Source organism: Dunckerocampus dactyliophorus, chromosome 5 (assembly GCF_027744805.1).
Source record: "Dunckerocampus dactyliophorus isolate RoL2022-P2 chromosome 5, RoL_Ddac_1.1, whole genome shotgun sequence".
NCBI lineage: Eukaryota > Metazoa > Chordata > Actinopteri > Syngnathiformes > Syngnathidae > Dunckerocampus > Dunckerocampus dactyliophorus.
The window spans coordinates 1458209-1483460 of NC_072823.1; the positions used below are offsets into that span (position 1 = coordinate 1458209).

The 25252-nt window shown below is 41.5% G+C and overlaps 1 protein-coding gene across 3 annotated transcripts in view; it reads left to right on the forward strand.

The window, feature by feature from the left end:
* Positions 1-24629, forward strand: part of LOC129181900 (paired box protein Pax-6-like) — a 28617-nt gene extending 3988 nt beyond the window's left edge. The window contains exons 2-11 of one of the 3 annotated variants that reach the window (XM_054777654.1): positions 1202-1255; positions 10622-10752; positions 10945-11160; positions 13339-13501; positions 15086-15238; positions 16952-17034; positions 20182-20332; positions 22298-22407; positions 23146-23284; positions 23457-24629. In XM_054777654.1, the coding sequence (XP_054633629.1) occupies positions 1202-1255; positions 10622-10752; positions 10945-11160; positions 13339-13501; positions 15086-15238; positions 16952-17034; positions 20182-20332; positions 22298-22407; positions 23146-23284; positions 23457-23542 (1286 nt within the window). In that variant the 3' untranslated portion in view covers positions 23543-24629. Of the gene's footprint in view, positions 1-1201; positions 1256-10621; positions 10767-10944; positions 11161-13338; positions 13502-15085; positions 15239-16951; positions 17035-20181; positions 20333-22297; positions 22408-23145; positions 23285-23456 lie in introns of those variants that run through there. The other 2 variants (XM_054777655.1, XM_054777656.1) reach the window with 2 other exon arrangements.
* The last annotated feature ends 623 nt before the right edge of the window (positions 24630-25252 follow it).

Sequence of the window (25252 nt, forward strand, 5' to 3'; positions counted from 1 at the left end):
AGGAACTGAGTAAAGTAGTTACTGAGGAACTAATGAAGAACTAATGAGGAACTAATGACAAAGGCACATAAATTTAGACTAGTTACTGAAGAACTAATGAAGAACTAATGAGGAACTAATGAGTAAAGTAGGAAGTAAGGCACATGCATTTAGAGTAGTTTGTGTACCTTATTGTAAAGTGTTACCGGTACACAAAATTACAGTAGTTAATGAGGAATGAACCTAACCCTAACCACTACTCATTAGTTCTTCATTAGTTCCTCAGTAACTAATCTACTCATTAGTTCCTCATTATTTCTTTGTTAGTTCCTCAGTAACTACTGTATTTTTGTGTACCCTATTGTAAAGTGTTACCAGTCATAATATCATGAGAAACAAAACAAAAAGTAAAGATGCAACATTTGGAAAATTAGGTTGGAAAAAAGTATGAAATAATGAAAATATTCTGGGATCAGGTCATAATGCCAAAAAATATATACACTTGAAATATTTGTAATAAATAAATAACTGAAAGAATGAGCAATATCAAAGACCCAACAATCCCAACAACGTATTTATGCATTTTTTATGTTTTTGTACGCAAGGGGCTAAAGGAGGTGATGATGCAACTCCTCATCGATGGATTAGGCTTGAGAGCAATTTTGATGCCACAAAGAGGCCCACTCGGTGGTGCATCATGAAAGGAAGGAGAAACACACATGACAGGAGGAGGAAGCCCTTGCATGTTAGATTGCCTAAAAAAAAATGACAATCACGTCCTGTTGCACGTTATCATCTTCCGCTCCACTCGGCCAGCATTTCATGTTCTAGAGCGGGGGGGGGGTCCAAACTTTTTCCACCGTGGGCCGTATAGGGGCCACTTTGCATTTCCACTTTGCATTTTGTCAATCAAAGACGCTAAAAGCAATCCGTTGTAGGTCAGTGAATGCTAAGCTAAACGAAACATCCACATCGTAGCTGCGTGGTCCAGGTCACAAAGAGTCGAATATAGAATCGAACAACATGTGTCATTAATAATGAATTCATTTTAGTTTTAAATCATGTCGAGGGCCAATAAAAACCAAACTGCGGGGCGGGAATGTCTTCAGGGCCATCATTGGACACCTCTGTTTGACGTCATATACAAGCCTCAAGGTCCATGTGGGGGTTGTATGTGTTCATGTGCTCTTCGTAACATAATGAAAGATCTCTGTTTGCACAGATTACAGAAGTCAAACGAGCTGGGAGAGCGGAGTGGTCTCCATGATGCAAAACAGTGAGTTTACTGATTTTATTTGTTGCTGACATTTCACTTTTGATTCAACACGTCTTTTCAATTCTTAAGTTCAAAGTTGAAAAGAATTATGTGTGTGTGTCAGTGTACCATTTACAAAACTTATTTTTTTGATTAATATTATTGCAATTTATGATGAGCTACTTTTTGAGTTGAGTTGACCATACCAACCAGTATTGGGCAAATCAAATTAGTAACAAAATTACTCATAAATGTAATTAGTTACCAAGGAAAAGCCACTTACTGTTGAAAAGCCAGTCATTACCACACAGAGGAGGGCCGTCAGTCATGAGGAATGTCCATTGCAACATCTCCACATAGCTACCCGCCGTTTGACACCTCTGCACAACCTGAGGCCCCATTGTGCCACTGAAGGAAACAGCAGCCAGGATCATGTGTACACTGTGCCATGTGCAAAACATCTCAAGTGGGATCACCTTGGCATGCTATCCGGATTGTTAAGGTTACATTTCACGGGGTCTTGTTGACGCGTGAGGGAAGGTTGGAGCGTCTGCAGTAATGCGGTCGTTGTACCGGACCGTCATGGTGAAGAGAGAGCTGAGCCACAAGGCAAAGCTCTCAATTTACCGGCCAATCTATGTTCCCTATGTTCCCTGTGTTTTATGGCGGGACTCCCCCTAAGAGATAGGGTGAGGAGCTCGGTCATCCATGAGGGGCTCGGAGTAGAGCTGCTGCTCCTTCTCATGGAGAGGAGCCGTTTGAGGTGGCTTGGGCATGTAGTCCGGATGCCTGTTGGTGAGGTGTTCCGGACATGCCCAGCCCCCCGGGGCAGAACTAGAACACACTGGAGGGATTATGTCTCGCAGCTGGCCTGGGAACGCCTTAGTGTCCTCCCGGTGAAACTGGAAGAGGTGTGGCCACGGACCGGGAAGGCTGGGCTTCCCTACTGAGACTGCTGCCCCCATGTCCCAGACCCGGATAAATGGAAGAAAATGGAATGGATGGATGGGTTGGCTTCATACAGCCAATGCCACACTGGTTCAGGTTGTGCTGATGTTATCCCCGTTAGCGTCGTCTAACTGTCTCGGGGTACAGCTACATTTTGAGTTAAAGGGATAGTTTGTGTATTTTGACATGAAGTTTTTTGACATCCCCATCAGCAGTGTAGTCCATCAACAGCGACTTACCCCCCCACTTGGTCCCATGAACCCAGTTTGCGTTCCTCTTAGTTGCTGGGGCCTTTTCAGTAAAAAGTTTGGCTTCTCAAAGCAATACTTGTTCAAAAGAGTAATGCATTTGCATCATAAAAATGCTTCCTCAAAAAAAATCGCACCCCACAAATCGCTCGGCGTTATAGTTATATAAGTTATACAAGTATAAGGTGGCCTCGCCATCTTGTTCCTGCACGCTGTCGCCTCTCCATTCTTGTGTATGTGATGAAGGCGCTCGCTTCTTCTTCCGCTGTGGTACACACGCGTAAACAAGATGGCCGCAGCGCTCCGCCCCGGAAGAAGATGCGAGCGTCTTCATCGCATACACGAGAATGGAGAGGTCTTAACATTTTGGGCAGGAGTGTGCACGTACGGTATGGAGAGGCCGATATATATTGGGATGATGATCGATACACCAATGCTCTTCGGCAACGACATTTCACAAACTTTCACAACAGAAAGCAACAGATTGACTCCAAAAGAGTCCACCAAATAAAAATCAAGATGAGTAATTAATGTGATCGCTCCTTCACACAAAATACATGGAGCAGATGAGGTATTAAAAAAAATAGACAGGAATAAGAATAAGAACAACGTATGGACCTGTTCTATAGGAAAGCTATCCTTAAATGACTTCCCTTATGATCAGGTACAAAAGAGAAAATGTAATTCATTTGACCTTGACCGCTTATCACTGAAACGAAATACAGATGTATTAAATGGGCCGAAACCTGCTGAGCTGCTCCCACAAGCGGGGCCTCATTTATTGTGTTGAATGCATTGCATGTGTGTCGGTTGTGGGTGTGCTCTGGGGGGTTGGGGGCGCGGTGGAAAGTGACTCTCCATATGTCTCTATTAATTGTGTGTTAGCAAAGCAAAGTCGGGGCGTTTTCCTGTGGGAAATGATTGCTGTGATTAACATTTGTGCTCCCTGAAAACACAGTGTGATCCTGGTGTGAGGCAGCGTGAGCGAGGGTGAGACAGACAGACAAACAGATGGATTGATATTTTGCTCATCCGATCAGTGAGTAAATGAGTTGTATGTTGTGGTATATACAATAAATCATACACTTCCAACACAATACAGTAAATAGAGAATGTATAGAGGTGGTGTAATGACCCGGAGAAAGCAATTTCTGTGAAACTGTGTGTGAAGAACTGACATGGCATGGAAAATGTGTCTGGGGGAAAAAGTAGGAATTTTGGGGATGTGGAAAAATGGTTAGGCCGCACGGTGCCCGAGTGGTTAGCATGTTGGCCCACAGTCAGGAGATTTGGGTTCGAATCTCTGTTTGGGCATCTCTGTGTGGAATTTGCACGTTCCCCCCGTGCGTGTGTGGGTTTTCTCCGGGTACTCCAGAATCCTCCAACATTCCAAAAATATGCATGAACATGCATACGTACAGTATGAATGTGAGTGTGAATGGTTGTCTATATGTGGCCTGTTCCTCTTTTCTGACCTGTAAATGTTGTTACTGTTGTATTCTCATGTTAAAAAAAGTCAGATCATGAGGTTTGCGTATTTGGAAGTGAGACCTGAAAGCAGTTTTGGATGGCTCTGCACGCTGTGTTTTACAGAGTTTTTTAACACTGACTTACTTTGACGTCAGCGCAAGCCGGAGTTCCTGATATGGGCATGCCCAGGCAAACGCTGTAGGCCTGCCCTCGCTCTGCTCTGTTCACGGTGTTAACACATCGAGAAATGGCTCCCAGGAAATGCTTGTCAACGTGTGCCTAAAGAGGCGAGCGTCAGGCAGAAGTGGTTGGAGTTGCTGATTGCCGGCCAGCGAGAGAAAAATATGCTCATCCGGCAACGGCACTTCACACGGGACTGTTTTGTGAACATGGGCCAATACGAAGCCGGACTATCCGTTGTTGTTGCTGAAGTCTGACGCCTTTCCGACGTTACTTGGTCGTGATGAAGAGTCAGAAGAGCAAGTAACAATTTATCAGTGTCCTAACTGTGTTTATTTTGTGTAAGCAATCAATTAGCGGACAAAAGGAGTTCAGCAGCTGTCCAGAAATCCTCGGGAGCGCTTGGGAGCGTGCCCACATCGGAGTAGGCTCGAGGGGAGGCGTACCTGGAGGAGGGCCGGGGGTGGAGTAAATTACACAGACTGTTTGGGGGAGATGCAGGAAACACTGCAGGAAGAGGTGCAGAGTCTGGAAGATCTAGAAAGCTTTCTGTGCAGGTTACCGTGTGTCGCTGCTCTACAGGAGTCCACGACTCAATGCAAAGGCCTGATAATTTGTATCATAGGTCCCCTTTAAGGAATTCTGTCAAAATGTAATGTTTTGGTTTGAATTGGTTGAGAAGTGTGGCAATAATAAGAATTAGGGACGTCTGATATTGGCTTTTTTGCCTGTAACTGATATGCCGATATTGTCCAACTTTCAGTCTATCTATCTATCTATCTATCTATCTATCTATCTATCTATCTACTGTATCTATCTATCTATCTATCTATCTATCTATCTATCTATCTATCTATCTATCTATCTATCTATCTATCTATCTATCTATCTATCTATCTATCTATCTATCACACTCCATGTCATGAGGTTGTTGTAGCCACTGAGCTATTGCTAAAGAATTGTTGCTTGTCGTCGAGTTGAGTGGAGAATACACTGATTGGTGCCGCAATACCGATACCAATATGAACGGTACCAATATGAACGGATATTACATTTTTATGCAGATATCGGGCCGATCCCTAGTTTGAATATGTGGAAAAATTACATAAATTTCAATGGGAAATCAGAAATTGTGAATTTCCGTGAAAACTTGGGAATTTCTGGGATGTTGGAAACAGACAACCTGAATGTTTCAGTGTTGAAATGGTTTGAATGGGGTGAGTAATGTGACAGTGGAATTTGGACACCTCTGCTTTAGAGGAATGGAAAATGTGAATTTTGAAATGATAATGTATTTAACACATATAATTATACACTTAAGGATTGAATTGTTTGAACGGCTTTGATGTTTGTCATGACAGAATAAAGCTGGTTAGGACTATTATAACAACTGTTCCACTTGACTTGAGTGTGTATGTTTGTGTGTGTTCTGATTGATTGTATGATATATTCATGCCCTTTGGAGAGCTCTCTAAATCTACAATATGCTTTCCCCCACTGAGCCATTAAAAGACAATAGACAATTAATTTATTGCACAGCAAATCCCCTCTTAACCTGCCCTGTGTCACATTATCACACTGTGTTGCAGACAAAAGCAGTGAAACCGTTTGCATACCTCCTTTAAATGATCTCAATAAAGTTCGCTCACCCAGGAGGGTGGAGAGTTTTTATCTTTTTAAGGAAAGCAGAAAAAGGTGAGAGTTGCATTGTAGTTTTAGGAAATAGAAACACGTTTCCTAAGAAGTATGTAGTCAATCACTGTACTAGTCCCTGGACTGCTGGAGATACATTCAGGTGTCCAAAGCAATTTGCGGACCGTTTAATTTTTTTTGCATGTTTTAAAAAAAGAAAGAAAGAAAATCATTTCAAACAGTCTGCATCAGAACATTACCAAGGGCGATTAGGGCCACACTGAAGGAAAAAAGTTTCCTTTGTAAAAAAGTGTTGGCCTCAATTGGGATATTCAAGAATCATTTCAATAAAATTGCAACTTAGCAGGCTTTACAATCATCTGTAATTGAATTGACTATAATAACAAACCACATTAGCAAGGATTGTTGTCATTTTTTTGTATTTGACACAGTTCAAAAACACAAAAACAAAAACTACTGACAAAATATAGACAAATGTGTTGGCCTCTATTTGAAGTGTATTTAACTGCTCAGCACACCTTCACCTACATGGGCTTGTTTTATGACACAAATATATAAAAGATTAAAGTGGCCACTGCATCCCTTAATTTTGATTTTGCATTTATTTGCACCCTCGGGGTGGGGGAACAATATCCCCTACCTTTGACTGGTCGCCAGTCAAACTGTTGTAGGCATTTATGCCATTATTCAATAACAATTACATTTTGTAAATCCTTTGAGGGGAAATTAAATTGTTTAATCCACACACACACCCACACACACACACACACACACACACACATACCTGCAGTTCATCCCAAAGGTGTGTGATGGGTTTGAGGTCAGGGCTGTGTGTTCTTCTCCGCACCAAACTTGTCCTACCTTTATGTATACACATTCATTTTCCAAAAAAGGCTTAATTTAGTATAAAGTACGTATAAAATGGATACCAAATGAAATCATAAATTACTGGAAAAATAATTATGATTGATTACTAAGGGTGTCCAGAGACACTAATTTCACAAGACGAGACAATACACGAGTCTGGGTTCATGAGAACAAGATGAGATAAGATTTTTTTTTAAATATGACAATATATTGCAATCTACTAATTCAAATTTAATTTCGGTAACTTTACTGTATACTCTTCTGCACTGTGTGTGTATGCTAGCAGCCCCGCCTCCACCCACCGAGACAAAGAGACTGTATAGCTGGCAAAAGGGCTCACGCCTTGCATGCTTTTTCTGTGGTGCTGAAACCAATGCACAGAATCCACATTCTGCCTTTCTGGAGGTGGGAGACGAGGAAAACAGACACGCATGCACATGGCGACACAATGAAGGCAGCAACATGATCGTGTTCATTGTCATTTATTGTGTGATTATTATTGTTATTTCTAATTAGGGCCGTCCATCGATTAAAATATTTAATTGCAATTATTAACATTGTTAAGTCTTAATTAATCACACTTAATCACAGATAGAAATACGTTTTTATCTGTAATAAGCAGTGACATAAATCTCTGTGGTAATTAATTTGATACGCAACTACAACAATAACTACACCAAATTTGATACTTTAGTGACCTGTTGTGCTTTGTCTTCCTGTTTACTTAGACCACACATACAGGAAAATAAAGATGCTGCTGTGAAGTTCAGAGTGTCTGTGAATTCCCCTCGCTGTCTTCTAGTGACAATGAGGAAGGACTAGAGGCATGTTTGTGAGTTGGAGATACATACAGTACAGTATATGGCGTTGGAACTGCACTGCTGTTGATGTGTTCAGGTCAGAATAAAGCTCGAAGAGAGCGTCAGACTCTGTGTGACTGTGTGGGGACATATCGTGCCTCAGTCTACCATCATAACATTGAGGTGTGGCTTGACATAACGTGCACACGTTACTCACTAAAAATGTTTATGTGATTCATAAAAATAATTAATTACTGCCATGAGGCGGGTATTGCGGGTATTATGCCAACAGGGTATTTGATTACTGGCAGGGCGTAGGTGTTAATTGCCTGGATCATATTCATGCCTTTTCAGCTCACTCTTCAGGATCTGCCTCACCATCTGTAGGTACTTGGCAGTGGTGCCTCCTTATGGTTCCACACGTTGATGCTCACCTGTGCCATTGGCTTCCACAGCCTCACTGAGCCGCATCCTCTGTCTGAAACTGGTGTCCATTTTTGTAAACTTCCCTTGCCATCCATCCTCAGATGTTGTCAAATAGATTTAGATAAGGGGGACACGCAGGACGGTCCACAAGGGTGAGCTTAGCCCTCTGGAAGAAGGTGTAGCATTGTCCTGTTGAAAAAGCCAGTCATTTCTTTTTGTCTCACTTCCATTTCTTCTTTTTGCATTTTGAAGCTCTACTTACAACCTCCTTAAGATCCAACAGTGCAAAATGTACATTCTTGTAATTTTTCAACTGGTCTTAACATTTTGATCACGAGTGTGTGTGTGGGGCCACAGGGTGGGCTAATAAAATGTTACCACTTTTTAATCATACACAATTTTTTCAAATGAGAATGTATTCAAAAATTGCATTTAGAGATTTGTAACAGAAACATCAAATTAACATTTAACATCAGGTTTCCCTCTTTGTCTGTCATTTTCTACACAGTTCAACAATTGATGACATATTCAATCCACGCTCCTCTTATGTGGATTAAAGTTTCTGTTACAAATCTGTTCATACAATTTTTGGATAAGTTCTCATTTCAAAAACCTGTGTATGATTAAAGAGTGGTAACATTTTATTGGCCCACCCTGTATATATAAACAGTGCAGGCCAGATGTCACACAATACAAGCCCATGGTCCCAACCCCATTGATGAGGCAAGGAATTCCACTAAGTAACCCTGACAAGGCACACCTGTGAAGTGAAAAACATTTCAGGTAACTACCTCACAAATCTCACTGAGAAAACACCAACGGTTTGCAGCGCTATCCAAAAAAGTAAACATTCTAAGACATAAAATACATGTCTAAAAAAGATTTCACACTTTTTTGTTGAGTTCATAATCGCACGTGTTCATTCATAGTTTTGGGAATCTTCAATGTAAATAGTCATGAAATGAAAGAAAACACATTGAATGAGAAGGCGTGTCCTAACATTATGCCTGTACTGTATATAATATACTATATACTATACACTGACTTTATAAAATATAACAATGAAAAAACAGAAGTCCTAGCCTTCAGTCCAATCAATAATACGCTGTTAGTTTGGAAAAGGAAACAATCCCGTACTCAATATGTCATAACAATCATGATCATAATAAAATAATAATGCCATAACAACGTGCAACATTTCAGACTGAGCCTGATGGTGTTGTCAACAATCCAGGTAGATAAAAAAGGTGGAACATTTCCAAGTAAACAAGTTACATGGCAAAAAATGTCACAATACTCACCTCTGTTGGTCAGGCTGCTCAGGTTTTGCCTCAGAAAACAGGCGAGCCTTAGTCTTAGCCCAAGGAACATGGAGGGGTGTCTCTGTGACATATCAGCGTATCATAACAAACTACAGGCTTGAGCAAAATGAGGGTTTTGAGTTGGGGCCATTAGCAAAAACAAAACAACAACAACAACAACAACAGTGATTTAATGAAAATAGAGTTAAACATTAGGACACTAAAGTCATATTAATAAGAGAGAAAAGTTGTAATCTTACGAGGAAAAAGTTTTAATTTTATGAGAATAAAATTGTAATATTAGGCAAAAAAGAATGTAACCCAAGGAAATTTATTCAAAATTTTAACTAATATAAAAAAAATATAAAATTATCAGACAAAAATAAACAAAGTTACAATTTTTGAAAAATGTTGTTAAAAAAAACGGAAGTAGTTATAATATTACCAGAATAAAATGAAAATATGTAATAAAGACATAATATTATGAGAAAAAGAACATTTACAAGAACAAAACTGAAATATTTGGAATATTTAAAAAAAAAAAGCAAAAGCGCAAAAAATTGTATTTATAGGAACCAAAGTCAGAACACTTTTCCACCGATAATCACAAAGCTGAGGAGGTGGCCCAGTGGTGAGCATGTTGGCCACTCAATCGGTGGATCAGGAAGATGTGGGTTCAAATCTCCGTTTGGGTTCCAAAAACATGCTAACTGGAGTCTCTAAATTGACCACAGGACAATTACGTGCCCTGCTGGCGACCAGTCCAGGTATACCCCGCCAGCCAATGGCAGGGCACATATAGACAAACAATCATTCACTTTCACATTCATACCTATGGACACAGAAATGCCCAACGGACATTCAAACCCAAGTCTAGCAAAGTAGACTTTCTGTGAACACACCATTTTACGCTGTTCCCTTGGTATTAGCTTTGTCGACCATACGTCTCAGTGAGTGTTGGCTGTCCGAACGAAGGCTCTGCATCTCGATGTGTAGTTTTATTTATTTTTAAACTGGGTCAGGTGGATATGTCTGAGGTGGACAAGTTCGTTCAGCGTACTGGCTCGTCCGTGTTGATGGGATCACCTTGCTCATTTGGTTGGAAGCCGGAATATTCCCACATGGGGGCTTTTTGCTTTGCAATCACCTTTTTCCTCCCAATTTCTACGACATCGCCTTGCATTGCTCTTTACGAAGCTCCCTTGCTGCACTCTGTGTTGTTCTATGAAGCGCCCAGGTGCTGAACTAATGCACAGAGTGAACTCTCTTCCTGCCTGTTTGAAGGCGAGAGACGAGGAAAAGAAACACGAATGCACATGGCAATATATGGAGGCCGGCAAAATATCAAGTCAATTTTCATTTATCACATGATTAATTAATTATCGTGAGACAGTTTGTTGTTTTTTTTACAGAGAAATCTCATCGCATTTTAATCTTGCGAGATCTCGTGACGTTCCTTCTTAAAGACTTTTTGTTCTTGTTTCGTGAGCGTAGGTCACAGTGGGATAAACCAGCTTGGAGGTGTGTTTGTGAATGGGAGACCTTTGCCTGATTCCACCAGGCAGAAGATAGTGGAACTGGCCCACAGTGGCGCTCGACCATGCGACATATCCAGAATTCTACAGGTACAGTGGTAAAAGTATGTGTTAATTACGTAACTATTTTATTTTGAGTCACAGGCTGCAACATAATCGCCTTTTTATTACCTACCAGGCAATAAATAGACGCTTTAAGCACTGTCACTGTCATACTTGAGTCATAATTATGAAACAAACATATGTTTGACATTTTATATGTGACATTTGCATTGTTTTCAGGTGTCGAATGGCTGCGTGAGTAAGATCTTAGGCCGGTATTACGAGACAGGTTCGATTCGTCCTCGGGCAATCGGAGGAAGTAAACCCAGGGTGGCCACTCCAGAAGTTGTGGGCAAAATTGCTCTGTACAAAAGAGAGTGTCCATCGATCTTCGCCTGGGAGATCAGAGACAGGCTGTTGGCAGAGGGCGCCTGCACTAATGACAATATACCAAGCGTAAGGTTTCATTTTTGTATGTTGATCACAGACACAGCAATTCAAACCTGTTCAGAATGGTAACAAGGATTAAACAGTAACATTTTACTCAATGTTTTTTATATATTGTACCAGCACTGTAGCAAAGGACAGGTCACAAGATGAAACTCTGATCACTCATGCATTTCATTAGGCCTGTCAAACGATGGAACATTTTAATCAAATTAATCCCAGTTTTCAAATTGATATAATCAGGATTAACTCATTCAGTAGCGGCCATTTTAGACGATGTTTCAAGGCACACAGACTATATTACGTTCTATGGCTATATAAACATGGAACCCACCATGAAAGAAAGATGAGACTCTCCTCTCCCCCTCATCAGGAAAAAAAGAGTTTGTTTCTACCTTTTTCCGTTCTTTGGTCATCAGTAGTAGAGCATAAATAAGTTTCAGGGAAATATCAGTTCCCAACAAAAACAGGCAGAAAACAAGCATTTTGTGAGAAGATACATTTCACGCATGACTTTCACTTTGACACAGTTTTTTTGCTTTTGTGACAGCTCAAATGTCGAAACAACCATACCAACATAAACAACACAAAAAAGGGTTGTTTTGCATCAAAATAACTAGAGATGTCCGATAATATCGGCCCGCCGATAATGTTGCCCTAATATTGCATAAATATATGATATCGGTAGACATCAGTATCAGGTTTCTTCCCCGATAATGAAAGCCGATATGAAAAAAAATGCTATATAGGTGGACATTTTAATGTTGACACGGCCAGGATGACACCACAGTTTGTTCATATACAGTGTAAGCCCACCTCCTTTGCTCGGCTAGCTCCTCACGTTAGCCTCTGGGACGCTAGCTGTTAGCCATTCAAGTGAAGCACATATAAGCTGCACTCCCTGAAGGTCTTGACGTTCTTGCCAGCTCGTCAAATTCACGTTTCCCATGATAACAGATGGTACCGAAGGCTTGATTAGCCACTTCCAAATGTGCCCTTTTTTTGTATTTTATCAACAAAACGCAAAATGACACCACGTACTCGATTTGACTGTTTTGAGTTTAAATGCATTTTCATACTTAAATGCAGCAAATTGTACTTGCGAAGTAAGAGTTACGTTAAGTTACGTTAGAATATTCACTGTTTCTTCGTCTTTGTTTATTTAGAACACACATACACGCATAATAAAGATGATGTTCGGAGCGCCCCTGAATGCACCTCTCTGTAGTGACAACGGGGTCGTGTGGTTCCGGTGTTGGAATTGCACTGCTGTTGATGCGTTCAGGTCAGAATAAAGCTATAAAAGAGTGAAGAGCGTCAGCCTGTGCCTCTGTCTGTCGTCGTAACAGAGAGGGGTGGCATGACATGCGTTAATTACGGTAAAAATGTTCACGTAATTAATGGAAAAAAAGTTAACACACTCTTTTTGACAACTCTAGTAATAATTCTATATAATGTCAGCGTTTAAAGCGACATTTTCGTTGTTTCTAATGTGCAGCCGTCCCTCGTTTATTGCAGTTACTTGGTTCCAGACCCGACCGTGACCAGTGAATTTCCGCAAAGTAGGATTTAATATTACGATTCATAAAAAAGCTCTGTAGACATGAAATAACACCCCCTTTTGTCACCTTTATACTCGTTTTACCTAATGTCGTAGACATGATAAGTGATAACACATAAATCGCATTATGCCCTTTTGACGGCTTTGTTTACATTACATTGCGCAACTTTCACGCGCAGGATCTCTGCAGGGACATAAGCTGCTTGAGCTACCTAGTCAGCCTAAAATGTTTTTATTCGAAACTGGAAGGATTTGAAACTAAGTGGGGAAGAAGGACAAAGTAAGAAGCCAAAAACGTACCGCTTGCATACAAAATGGGAGGAGAACTTTGTTCACGATGTCACGTCGGACACCGCATCCACGGCTGACTCTATACAGTGCAAGTCAAGGTAATATCATGTAAGGTAATGTCCCATCAATGTAACCTGACTGACGCCTAGTGACCACAGTACTACACATGACTTGACATTTGATATTTTTGGACTTATAATAGGCCATAGTCAACCACAAAACAGCCATCCTTGATTAATTCATTCATTTAAAAAAAAAAACGACAGACTGAATGAGCGATGTTGGAACCGAGATGTAGCGAGGGACGACTGTAATCGCTTTTTCTGTATCATCAGGTTTCTTCAATAAACAGAGTGCTCAGGAACCTGGCCAGTGACAAGCAGCAAATTGGCACAGAAGGAAGTGAGGCGATGTTTGAAAAGCTCAAAATGCTTCACGGTCAAGCCACCTGGGCGGGGCGCACTGGATGGTACCCCGGCTCCGCACTCATTGCCACTGGTAAGAACTCATATTGCTCACTACACCTGCTTTTTTACACAGCTTATCAAAGCCAGCTTTGCCGCCTGTCTCTGTTCTGTGTGGATGGCACCAAAGACGAACTGGATTTTTGGATTAGAGTTACGTTATCAGGAAGTGAGGGAACGTTTGAAAAGCTCAAAATCCCACCTAACCATACCCCGAGCCAAGCCTGACAGGCACAGACTCTACTGTTTTGGGACTGATGTTGAAGAATCTCTGTGTTGAAACCAACAGTTAAAGTTAAGGGACAACTGACCTTTTTTTTCCCACAATACCAATGTGAGACATGAACACACGTCTTTCCCTTTCCTGTGCGTTCCAAACAGACAAAAATTGCTATCAATGCAGATAATGGGATTCACCTATTACGCCTGTCAAGCCCTCTATAAAAACACCTCCAAAAACCTTGGAGGTTTCATGATACTTTCATGAGCACATGTAATATAGTGATGTGGGTCATTAGATATATATACTGTACATGAAATCAGTGCACCCAGGAAGGAAATAAAATGACACAAACATGGTCACCGCAAATGAATCTGCATGAATCTGAATATATACTTGAAGTGGCTCAGGCATCCTCTGTGGATCCCTTGTAACAGATAGATCACTTACCGTACCTTAGTATGGAGTACAGTACTCGTAGAATGTTAAAACCACATGATGAACGGGACAGGGAGTCAACCTTGTTATGTATAAATCCACATATAAATGTTTGTATCAAAAAATTTTGAGGTCACATTTTACAATAAGGTACACAAAAATGCAGCAGTTGTGGAGGAACTAATGAAGAACTAATGAACTAATGACTAAGGCACATACATTTAGACTAGTTACTGAGGAACTAATGAAGAACTTATGAGGAACTATTGACTAAGGCACATACGTTTAACTAGTTACTGAGGAACTAATGAAGGACTTATGAGGAACTATTGACTAAGGCACATACATTTAGACTAGTTACTGAGGAACTAATGAAGAAATGTTGAACTAATGACTAAGGCACATACATTTAGACTAGTTACTAAGGAACTAATGAAGAAATGATGAACTAATGACTAAGGCACATACATTTAGACTAGTTACTGAGGAACTAAAGAAGAAATGATGAACTAATGACTAAGGCACATACATTTAGACTAGTTACTGAGGAACTAATGAAGAACCTATGAGGAACTATTGACTAAGGCACATACATTTAGACTAGTTACTGAGGAACTAATGAAGAACGTATGAGGAACTATTGACTAAGGCACATACGTTTAACTAGTTACTGAGGAACTAATGAAGAACTGATGAGGAACTAATGACTAAGGCACATACATTTAACTAGTTACTGAGGAACTAATGAAGAACTGATGAGGAACTAATGACTAAGGCACATAAATTTAGAGTAGTTACTAAGGAAGAACTAATAAGGAACTAATGAGTAGAGTAGTTACTGAGGAACTAATGCCCACTAATGCCCAGGTTCGTTCCTCATTGACTACTGTAAATTTGTGTACCCGATTGTAAAGTGTTACCAATATTGATATGTGCTTGTTTCCTCCATCCTTGAGGTAGAATGTCCACAGACGGAAGGAACGGAAAACACAATATCAGCCAGCTCCAACAGTGACGATCCAGATGAGACTCAAATGAGGCTTCAGCTGAAGAGGAAACTGCAGAGAAACAGAACATCGTTCACACAGGACCAGATAGAAGCACTTGAGAAAGGTGTGCATCGATGTGTTACGTAACAATATGGCCATATTGAGGCACAGATGAGATTGTACACATACAATACCTTACACATTAATAAACGATTATTGGGGTCTTTCATGTATTATAGCAGGAATGTGTGTTCCCAAGAACTTGTGTATAGTCGTATATTTGCGTATTACGGTAATAGAGCAATATATTAATAATAGGGGATGCACGGTGGCCAAGTGGTTAGCATGTCAGCCTCACAAGCAGGAGATTGAAAGTTCAAATCTCTCTGTGTAGAGTTGGCATGTTCTCCCTGTGCGTGTGTGGGTGTGTGTGCACCCCCACTGGCTCCAGCTCATTTGTGACCATAAGGACTAGTGATATAATTTTTAAAAAATGAATGAATGAATGACGGTTGATATAGCGTTCCAGTTTGGGGGTTTTCCCCACACAGGGAAACCCACTAACCACAGACAACATTTTTCAGTACTGGGGACTGCTGCGTTGCTATGGCAATTGCTCAATATCAAACATGTCCATGTAACTAGAACAACGCCAGTTAAAAGCTAAACTGAACGCCACTGATTTTAGTAAAACAGAAGACAATTCAAACCACAAGCAAATGTCAAAAATAAGTGAACAGTCATGTCATGAGTAATTTCATAAAACAAAAGACTAATGCGACAAACTTTGCCTACCTTGAAAGTGAAAAAGTGATTGCCCCCTAAAGCTAATAAGTGGTTGGCCCCACTTAGCAGCAACAACTGCAATCAAGCGTTTGTGATAACTTGCAATGAGTCTCTTACAGCGCTGGGGAGGAATTTTGCAGAATTGTTGTCATTCAGCCACATTGGAGGCTTTTCCAGCATGAAGCGCCTTTTTAAGGTCATGCCACAGCATCTCAATAGGATTCAGGTCAGGACTTGGACGAGGCCACTCCAAAGTCTTCATCCATTCAGAGGTGGACTTGCTGGTGTGTTTTGGATCATTGTCCTGCTGCAGAACCCAAGTTGCTTTCAGCTTGAGGTCACCAACAGATGGCCGGACATTCTCCTTCAGCACAATTCATGCTTCCATTTATCACAGCAAGTCTTCCAGGTCCTGAAGCAGCAAAACAGCGCCAGACAATCACACTACCACCACCATATTTTACTGTTGCTATGATGTTCTTTTTCTGAAAATGCAGTGCTACTTTTACGTCAAATGTAATGGGACGCACACCTTCCAAAAATCATCAAGATGTTTTCTGGCAAAACTGAGACGAGCTTTAATGTTGTTTTTATTCAGCAGTGGTTTTGGTCTTGGAACTCTGCCATGCAGGCCGTTTTTGGCCAGTGTCTTTCTTATGGTGGAGTCATGAACACTGACCTTAACTAACTAACCTCTTTCCAGACTGATAGATCTCAGTTAATCTCAGTTATGTTTTAACAGGGGGGCAATCACTTTTTCACACAGGGCCATGTAGGTTTGGATTTTTTTCTCCCTTCATAATAAAAGTTTTCAAGTAAAACCGGATAAAGTGTTCAGTTGTGTTGTCATTGACTAATATTTACATTAGTTTGATGATCTGAAGCATTTCAGTGTGACAAACCAAAAAGAAAGAAATCAGGAAGGGGGCAAACACTTTTTCACCCCACTGTAAGTAGCACAGTAGTCTCACTCAGTAAAGACTCTTACTCAATACAGCATACCTTCCAATCACTCATCAACTGAATGACACATGTCGTATTTTATTTTCAGAATTTGAAAGGACTCATTATCCAGATGTGTTTGCTCGAGAGCGTCTTGCCAACAAAATAGACCTACCAGAGGCACGGATACAGGTATGCTTTTTTTTTGTTGACATTCTTTCCAGTTAATTGTGTGTACGTTTGCAAATGAGTGCAAGTGTGCTTGCATTATTCTCACGCTGATTTTTGTTTCTTAACTTAAATCATTTTACATGCGAGGTGTGTCAGAAAAGTTTCGGGACTGCTGATCTTGATGGCATTCTTTGACGTGAGGTGCATCGCCCACCGTGAGGTCTTGCCGCAGGGCCAGACGAGCAACTGACACGTCTGCAAAGAGATCCTGCAGCATTCAGTGCGCAGGAAGATGGTGAACTTGTGGCTCCTTCACCATGACAATGCATTCGCTCACAATGTCCTCAGTATCCAAGAGAGTTACTGGTTGAGAAGAACATCGGCGTGCTGTCGCAACCCCCCCTACTTGTCTGACCTGGCTCTGTGTCATTTATTTCCTCTTTCCCAAGCTCAATGTGGTCATCAAGGCCCCTTATGGAAATTGGACAACATCAAGACAGCAGAGCTGCAGAGGGTCAGAGACGAATCCTTACAGGGGTGCATACAGGCGTGGCAGAGAAGGCTGGGAAAGTGCGTTACGACTCCAGGGGGATTACTTGTAGTTTGGATTTTAAATATATCTTTTGTGACACCAGTACTGGTACTTCGCTGACACACCTCGTACTGTAAGACTTTGTGGAAAGTTGGCACATGGTCCGAGGAAGACCTCGTTCAATTTTGGTGTGAATTGAGTAATTTTATGTTGACTTTCTGTCCTACATCATAGCATCCATTCGTCCATTTTCCTCTGCTTATGTTGGTCAGGTTATGGGGGCAGCTGTCTCAACAGGGAAGCTCAGACTTCCCCATTTACAGTCAACTCCCCAAGCTCCAGCGGGGCAACCAATGGTTAGGGTTCGGGTTCGGCGTCACGGGTCAAAATGGTACATTACCATTTAAAACTGACAGACCCCAGTACAGGGGGTAGCATGGTTGCATTTGTGTTACTTAATTTCTACATGATGCTTGCATCGCAATACAAATATATTCATCCCTGTAGAGGCAGCGTACACACCCAGCCAGCCAATCTCAGGGCACATGAGGACTCAAACAACCATTCACACTCACTTTCACGCCTATGAATAACCAACTTTTTTCTTGTGATAGCTACTCATTTTGTTAACTTTGTTGACATTATTTAACTCGCCCCTCCCAAAACAGAACATTAACAAAATGCTGGTATCCACAACTCACATTTTCAACATTGACAAAAAAAAAATTGGCCATGTGCATTTTGTATTTCTAAATGCATTTCTCTCTAGTGTATCTGAATGAAAAACAGGTTCACGGGGGCCTCGTGGTCATGGGGGGGGGGGGCGGGGTTATCTGGTCCCACTGCTCTTGGCCACCATGCGCCCCATGTCATACATAAATAACTTTGTAAAACAAACACTAACGTGACAAACTTAGCACCGTTTGAAAGCTAACACCCTTTTGACTAGGATTGGGCATCGAGTCTCAAGCATTGATGAGAACCGGTACTACCATTGCGATCGATGACCACTTCGCCGCAAACACCAACGAAGAAGTGGCTAAAAAGTTTGGCTCAGTGCAACATGTGCAACATCATGCAAAGGAGGGCGCACAACCAACACCATTTTTGGACGTGCTACGTCGGATTTCATTTCAGCAGTCAGAATCAGGGGAGACAAACAATAAATGAGGTCTGTCTCATGCCAATATAAACCAGGGTTTCAGGACGCTAGCTGATGTCGTGGGAGTCTGGCATAGCTAAAGGACAGGGGCTACGGGTTAAGCAAGTTTATTCATGTGCGCAGTCTCTCTTTCTTTTCACAACGGTCAAGACACCTTTTAAAACCACACAACACACTTCTGGCCTTCAAAATAAGAGCACTTTGGGCTACACCTGTTTACTTGTGGTAACAAAATAAGGGTGTCCTAAAAAATATCTTACACCAACATTGAGGCAGCAAACAAAGTATCAACATCTTTTGTGAAAGTGAGCTCGTGTAAAAAGAAACTTCACAACATTTCTATTCAAGTTGAATGCTTTAATATTTATATACAGCGTACCCTCGCTACAACGCAGTTCACTTTAGGGGGCCTCGCTATTACACAGATTTTTTTGTGTGCAGTTTTTTACACTGTAGGATGCTTTTTTTTTTTTTTTTACAGTGTATGAATGCATTGTGTTCTGCATCCTAAATTCGCTACGGGAGAACCCGCATTGTCTTCTGCGTCCCGATTGGCTAAGGGACTGTAGACAACCAATCAATGTCCATGCCATGTGTCCTGTACAGTACAGAACACGTTCAGCTTGCCTAATTTACATAATAGTTGGATCGCTAGCAGTGTGATTCTTTAGTGCTGTATGTTTTCTCCCCGACAAAACTCACAATGTCGACTAAACGCTTTGTGCCGACAAAGGCGCCTGCAGTTGCAGCCAAAAGGTGCAGCTGCAGGGCACCATTATGGAATAATTATGGAACAAATGAGTCTTCGGTTCGTACCATAAAGAAGGAGGAAAATAAGATGAGGACGACAGCAGCAACACATTTGACCAAGGATGCAAAAAGGGCTTAACTGTCCACAGCAAGACCACGGAGAGGCCGCCTCTGCGGATGCCGTGGCAGAGACATACATGAACACATTTAAAGTCATCATGGAGGAAGGGGGATATAAGCCTGAACAAGTTTTTAATATGGATGAGACAGGCTTATTTGGGAAACACTACTGCTTGAAAATAGCCGTGTAAGAACTCCAAAGTAAAGTGGATAAGAAGTTCATATCATGAAACAATTCATGGAGAAGTTCAGACATTTCATCCAAAAATAACTCTGGTTAACGCCCTCATTTAGACCACGCAAACTTTTATGCCCCGTAAAAGCATCGGAATAGACAATCATTAGGAACTGGAATGGAAACAAGGAATTCGAATCGAAATCGCAATTGTTCCAATTCAAACGATGCCCAACATTACTTTTAACAGTGCAAATACCATTCCTCGAGCACTAAAATGAGAAGATCATTGTTCAAACCAAGATCATCCATGAAGTCCTTGTGTTCCAGCAAGGCTGTCAAGCGCAGGGTTTAACAGTTAACAGTTCAGCCTCGGCAGAACTCCGTAACATTGGACTAAGGTTTTTCTCTATTTTGTAACATTCATAGGTTTGGTTTTCCAACAGAAGAGCAAAGTGGAGACGAGAGGAGAAGTTGAGAAATCAACGGCGTCAAGTGTCCAACTCCTCCAGCCATATTCCCATCAGCAGTAGTTTTAATGCCAGTGTTTACCAACCTCTACCCCAAACTACAACACCAGGTACTGATGACAACAGATGTACATTTAGTACGTATGTACAATCAAACCCCTGTCTTTTAAATGAAATGGGTCATAAAGTGCTTATAGCTTGTGTGTGTCCAAAAGGACAAAGGCACAAAATTAACTTTTAAAAAAAATGATGTCCTGAATTAAAACAAGAAAAAGTAAAAATGCAATGACCAAAATTATTAGCCCCCTGATAATTAACGGTCAATAGTACCGACTAGGGGTGCCACGAGATCTTGCAAGATTAAAAGATTTCTCGTTCACAAAAAAAAGTCACTTGATAAAAAATTCATTAAACACACAACAAATTAAAATTAACTCGATAATTTTGCCGGCCTCTATATATTGCCATGTGCATGCGTGGTTGTGTTCCTCGTCAGGAGGAGGGATCACTCCGCATTACTTCAGCAACCAGATGCTTAATAGAACAACAGCATGCCATACATAAGTGCATGAATGGAGTGAGACCTATTGCCAGTCATACAGTCAATTTGTCTCTGCAGGGGGAGGGGGGGCCGCTAGCATACACACAGCAGAAGAGCGTAGCCTCGAGACGAGCAACGCCAAGGTAACATCGTGGAAATTAGGAAGGAAAAAGACGATTGCAAAACGAAATACCACAGCCCTGGTGTGGTAATGTTCTGGCTTCAAACCAAATGAGCAAGCTGAGGTCATCAACACCGACAAGCCAGGACACCGAATTTGTTGGAAAGTGGTGGCAACAAAACTAACATGACCCGACCCATCTGGAAAAAAAACTACACATCGAGATACAGAGCCTTCGTTCCGACAGTCAACACTCAGGACGTTTATACGCACTCAACAAAACTAATGATTGCATGAATTGGCATAAAACTAGCTTTTAAACATGCATGTAAACATCTTGAATAGATTCTGTTTGGCTTTTTAAAAGTCAGGGTAAACACCTTATTATGCGATGAGAAACTAGTTCTCTCTCTTGCATGTGTGCTACAGGAGTGGAACCCGGCGTTCTGCGTACGCAACAGTCTCCATGGCAGGACATGGCCCGGAATTAATTGTGGCCAATCGAGTCGTGATTGTGTAGGAATTGCTAAATGTTTGCTGTATGCACATTGCCAGTAGCTGTTCAAGCTAATACTGTATGTGTCCATGTTCGCTGGATGAAACTTTAGCTACCATTTAAATTGTTTTTTTAAATTATCTTGTGAATATGGAGAAAACCATGTCTACCATTGGCTACTACAGACATAAAGTAGATTGTTTCTGTGAAAATTGCTAGGCATCCAGGACAAGATGCTCGTCTTAAAGTGATTAGCGTGAAGCAGTCGTGCCTGACAGGTCACTGTTTTGCAATCGCTTCAACGGACACATAGTTGATGGCACATGTAGCCTGTAGGAAGTTGGCAGGTCTCGCGAGAGAAACAGGCAATGAGCTCACTGAAAACAAAAAAAACCCAACAAAATAACAGGAGTTGCAAGCGTTTTTACAAAAACAAAATTGAGCCCAAAGTCGTTTCTAAGCAGGTCTGGCAACGCTGTGACTGGAAACTGGAAAAGCCAAACCTTTAACCCATCTGGCGTTTTGGGAGGCACACAGCACATGGCCAACAGGCGCGGTGGAGATAGTGCATGTAAACAGGAGGCGTCACGCTGATGTGTGAAAAATGGAGAAACCAGATTATTTCAGTAATCTGACTCGTTTATGTCTACGTGCGGTAGTTTGGGGAACGTCGCTCATGGATGAGTTTGGACTTTTCACGGGTTGAGGTAAGGGTAACTTAACACTTAACTTGGCTCACGACTGTTGGTGGATAAATAAGAGTTTATAAACACAAAATGGTAACAGATTGTATACACACACGCATGCACACGCAGCCAGACACTGTCCTCATTATTTGCTTTTGTGTGAATATTTTTAAAATATGCTGATGCACAAGGTTCTGATGGATCCCCGTCTTTTAAATTTTGTATTTCCAGTGTCCTTCTCATCAGGATCTATGTTGGGGAGGTCTGACTCCGTTCTGTCCAGCAGCTACAGCATACAGCCCATGCCAAACTTCAGCATGGCAGCCAGCCTGCCCATGCAAGTAAGACTGTTTTACCAACAATTAACTACATTCAGTACTCATCAGGGGTCCCCAGCCACAGGCAGCAGGTCCGTGGGCGGGGCCAAACCTGGGCGCAGGAAGCTTTCATGTCCAATGATAAAAAAATACACAAATCTATTATATATCTACATCAATCTACATCAATCATAACTACATCAATCCCACTTTGTTCGACAGTCCTTGAACGCAGTCCTTGCTAACTTTCTCCCACGCTGCACAGAGACTACTATACTGTATTTTTACCCTTTTTCTTTCCACTCATATTTGCTCCTAAATGCTGACACTCTGTGGGAATGCTTAAAGGTAAGATTTGGTGACCTTAGTGAGCGCTCATGTGCACAAACTCAAGTTAATTTATGCCAGCACACGGCCTTTTACCACACGCCTCAAACAGCGATGTGATAATCTTCTCCAGGCCGGTACTGGTGGATGGTGGCTGTGTATTCATTTTGTGCTTTTCATTTGATGTCGTTTTACACAATACATAATAAATAAGGCACATTAGGTCGCTGTAATGTGTGGCTTACAAGTTTTCCTTGCGATTAATCACAAGATTTTCGCAACAACTACTTAATTCAAACACAAAACAATGTCCAAACAAACATCTCTGATTGCACGAACTCTCACACAAACATCTAACAGTGTAATGGTGTCCAGCCTCACATGACGGACAACATACTTCAAGGTTTCATGGCTTTTGTTAATCTGTACTTTCAGGCATCTAGTCACACATCTTACTCGTGCATGCTGCCCACCAGCTCAGGTGCCAATGGAAGAACTTATGAGACCTACACTCCTCCGCACATGCAACCACACATGAACAACCAGTCACTGGCCTCCTCTGCATCATCAACAGGTATGGTGCTATCAACTAACTACATTTTGGTTGAATATTACCCACTCTCCTAGGTCAGATCATAAAGACAAACTGATGGGGGGTGTATAGTTGCATTGCTGAATATTAACCTTATTGTGTTGCTTTTTCAAGCTTTTAATCACAGGCAGACCTGTTTTTACTCTTTCATCAGGTCTGATTTCTCCAGGAGTCTCAGTTCCAGTCCAAGTTCCAGGAAGTGAAACAGACATGTCACAGTACTGGCCACGTCTGCAGTAATGTCGCTTGTAGAAACACTCTTGTGTGGCATATCCTTACTTGTCAAATTTCAGAAGGAATATTTCATTGTGAAACGGTACAGATTGTAACTAAACTCTGCAGAAACGTGAGACAGGGAGTTGGGGTATGGTTGAGATTGGAGGACTTCTACAGTGCTTAATGGTTACTATCAACCATGCTTACCGTCAACCAGTACGCCTTAGCAACGACTTTCTCACTGCGTCATCAGCTGCCATTCAAAATATGATCTGGTGCTTTGGTTTAAGTGGCGACAGAAACATTCGTTGGTAAAAAAAAAAAAAAGGCACACACTGCCCAAAGCTGCTCATTTTTTATCAACAAAAAAAATTCCAATCCGAAGACGTGAGCGGAAAAAAATGTCTGCTCTGAATGTGTTTAATTGGAAGGTTCCAAAAGCCAGCAACGTGTACAGAACTTCCTAATCTAGTGACCGTGTTTGCGCTTGTAAAAACCGTGATTGGCATGGTTTTTTTTTTAGAATTTTGGGAAACCCCAATAAGCTCTGGGTTCAGAGTTATAATTCCAAAACTCTTATCTCCAGATTTTATCAATAAACCAAATTCAACCCAAAGTAAGCTATCATATACAGCATGAACAATGAATTGTGTTTTGGCATGAATCTGATTTTTATTTCCATGTGTTAAGTATTTGTCTTGTCCATTGACTGGGGAAGGTTTCCATAATAAACTTGTTTCATCTCCAATAATCTTTGGATGTTTTTGATGCACATTTTATAGTTCAATATCACCATCTTGAAGTGCTTTCGTAAATATAGTATAATATGTGCATATACACATGCTGCAAAAACCAATGGGACATAATTACCTCTGCCAAGTGCAAGTGCCAAGGTTATGTTTTTGCCTGTGTTTATCTGTTTGTTTGTTTGTGTGCAAAATAACTTGAAAAGTTCTAAATGGTTTAGGACGAATCCATCCAACCATCCACCTTCTACTGCTCATCCGAGGTCGGGTCGTGGGGGCAGCAGCCTAAGCAGGAAATCCCAGACTTCCCTCTCCCGAGCTAATTCATCCAGCTCCTCCCGGTGGATCCCGAGGCGTTCCCAGGCCAGTTGAGCGACATAGTCTCTCCAACACGTCCTGGGTCTTCCCCGAGTCCTTCCTCCGGTCGGACGTGGCCTGAACACCTCGCCAGGGAGGCACCGGAGGCATCCTGACCAGGAATTCTACTCTGAGTTTCTCCCGTATGACAGTGCTTCTGACCTTATCTCTAAGGGAGAGCCCAGGCACCCTACAAAGAAAACTCATTTCGGTCGCTCATACCTGCGATCCTGTCCTTTCAGTCACTACCCAAAAATCATGACCATAGGTGAGGGTAGGAACGTAGTTCGACCAGTAAATTGAGAGTTTTGCCTTTCAGCTCAGCTCTCTCTTCACCTGTGTGGCTACGTTTTTTACACCGAATGCCTGACACAACTCTCCCATTTATCCGGGCTTTTGGACGGTCACTGGAGAGCCCAGTGGTTGGATTTTAACACCTACCAGGAATCAACCCCACGTTGACTGCAAAACTTATTTTTGGAGTGTTTAATATCTGCCACATTATAAAAAATGTAAAAAGACAATGTTTGCACAATGTTTGGTTCATGAAATATAGTGGCAAATAAAACCTTGCACTCACCAAAATATGTATCAGTCAATCGGGATGATTTGGACAACATGTGATTTTTAG